Raw genomic sequence first — 2438 nt, forward strand, 5'->3', positions numbered from 1 at the left:
GTTGGTGATAAATTCCTCGAGGAACTTGCAGGATTTCTCCAGATGGGTGGTGTTTATAATAATCTGTACAAGCTGTAAAGGTAAAAAAAAAAAAAAAAAAAAAAAAGGGGTTCAACTGTGATGCTTCCCAAAGCCAGGGATGTGCCAGGTTCAATCCAAGGAACGCTGGCGTGAAAAGCTGGTGCTGTGCAAACACACCGGGCTTCGCTCCGGACTCAGAGCGGCTCCTCCTTTGCCAACAGCAGAAACTTAAATAAAAGGTAATTTGGGGGTGAAAGCCTTTCCCATGACAGCCACTAATACCACAGGAGATGATTATTTTCTAATGACTTTCCTGCACTCAGCTGTCACTCCGGGCTCGTGTCAGCCGTGCCCAAACCCAACCGGCTTCCCAAAAAAAAAAAAAAAAAAAAATCTGCCCTGACAAATCAGAAGGCAAAAACAAAACAAAACAAAAAAACACCTCTTCTGTCTGCCAATGAACCCTAAATAACCCACACCTGGAGTGACACCCAGCAGCATCACACCGAGGCAAACAAAGAAACCACCAGGTTTGGCTTTTGGGAGGGTGCTGGTGGTGACCAGATCCCTTCCAGACCCTGAAGGAATCACACGGCTGGATTAATTATAATTGCTTTGGAACTATTATTAAATGATAATTGGATTGCTGGAGCGTCGTCTGGAGCCACGTCCTCTGCAGGAATGGTTTTGAAACACCCACAGCTCTGGATGAGGTTGGATTAATCAGCGATTTAAGGGGTTTGGGCACAGAAATACTGAAGTGGCACTACAGAGATCACAGAGCCCAACTCCTGGTGGTGCTGGATGACATGGGAAGGGTGATGGTCACATCAGGGAGGTTTGGTGTGGATATTAGGAAGGAAGAGAGACATCAGGAAGGTGGTGCAGAACTGGAACAGGGTGCCCAGAGAAGCTTTGGGGTTTCTGTCTGGGAGAAAGGAAAAGTCAGGCAAGAAACCCACAGCTGGCATGATCCAAGTGAGCAATGATCCCAATCCCAGTGGGAGGTCAGAGAAGAGGAGACTGAGGGGAGACCTCCCTGCAGTCCCAACTGCCTGGGCAGGGGCAGAGGAGGGGCAGGACTGAGCTCTGCTCTGGGGGGAGCAGGGACAGCCCCCAGGGAATGGCTGGAGCTGTGCCAGGGCAGGCTCAGGGTGGATCTCAGGGAAAGGTTCTTCCCCCAGAGGGTGGTTGGCACTGCCCAGGCTCCCCAGGGCAGTGGGCACGGCCCCAAGGCTGCCAGAGCTGCAGGAGGGTTGGGATGATCCTCTGGGGCACAGGGGCAGCCACAGCTTCTCTGCCCAACCTGTGCCACGGCCCCCCCACCCTCCCAGCCAGCAATTCCTTCCCAATATCCCATCTATCCCTGTCCTCCTTCAGCTGGAGGCTGTTCCCCCTTGTCCTACCACCCCAAACCCACGTCCCACCTCTGTCAGCCCCACATTTTTCCTCTTGATGACGTTCTGTAAACAGTTGCTCAGCGTCCTGGTCAGCAGCAGGTTCGTGGATTTGCGGATCATGTCATCGACCTCGGTGGAGCTGGAAAAGGGGGAATTGCAAGAGAGGATTGCAAAGTGTTCTGTGAAAAGAAAATCACCTTCATCCTCCTGCTTCCCAACACTCTCCTGCCTCCCCCATCATCATCCACACAACAGTTACAGCTTCTCTGCCCAACCTGTGCCAGGGCCTCCCCATCCTCACAGCCAACAATTCCTTCCCAATCTCCCATCTGTCCCTGCCCTCTGGCAGTGGGAAGCCATTCCCTGTGTCTGTCCCTCCATGCCTTGTCCCCAGTCCCTCTCCAGCTCTCCTGGAGCCCCTTTAGGCCCTGCCAGGGGCTCTCAGCTCTCCCTGGAGCCTTCTCTTCTCCAGGGGAACCCCCCCAGCTCTCCCAGCCTGGCTCCAGCCCTTGGTGCATCAGACTGGAAGCTCCTACCACACATTCCTGCCCTTTCCCAGGTGGTTGCAACTTCAGCACTGCTGGAATTCGGGGGTTTGTCTTTGTGCCCCTCCAGTGTCTCCCCTTTCTGAAGAAAATTTGGGAAACCCACCCAGATTGGTGGAGGTCCTGCTGGGATGGGAAGAGGTGTTGCCAGCCCGTGTCCTGCTTCCACTTCCCAAATTTCTGTGCCTGTTTAGTGCTGGCTCGGTGCATCTGCTGCAAGTGCTGCTCCAGCAGGGCCTGCAGCTCGGGAGGGCAGGGCTGAGCCTCCTCCAACAGGGATTCCGAGCTCACAGCAGCTCCTCAAACTGCTCATCCTCCCCATGTTCTGGCCAGCTCCATTCCTGAGGTTATTCCGGCCCTTCCTTGTGCTGCTGCCTGGGAATTGCACTGAAATCCCTCAAACCGGGCCATTCACATCTGAGTTGGACTCTGTGGGTCCCTTCCCATCCTGAATATTCCTGGTTCTGTGACA

The 2438-nt window shown here is 54.0% G+C and overlaps 1 protein-coding gene across 1 annotated transcript in view; it reads right to left on the bottom strand.

The window, feature by feature from the left end:
- LOC114071589 (exocyst complex component 6B-like) overlaps positions 1-2438 on the bottom strand; it is a gene marked incomplete at both ends in the record, with an annotated part of 58954 nt that overhangs the window by 8234 nt on the left and 48282 nt on the right. The window contains one exon of the mRNA XM_027909435.1: positions 1449-1560. Coding sequence (XP_027765236.1) covers positions 1449-1560 — 112 coding nt within the window. The remainder of the gene's footprint in view (positions 1-1448; positions 1561-2438) is intronic.

This window comes from Empidonax traillii, unplaced genomic scaffold (genome assembly GCF_003031625.1).
Source record: "Empidonax traillii isolate 1590-97213 ecotype Southwest subspecies unplaced genomic scaffold, ASM303162v1 scaffold2128:size72475, whole genome shotgun sequence".
Classification (NCBI taxonomy): domain Eukaryota; kingdom Metazoa; phylum Chordata; class Aves; order Passeriformes; family Tyrannidae; genus Empidonax; species Empidonax traillii.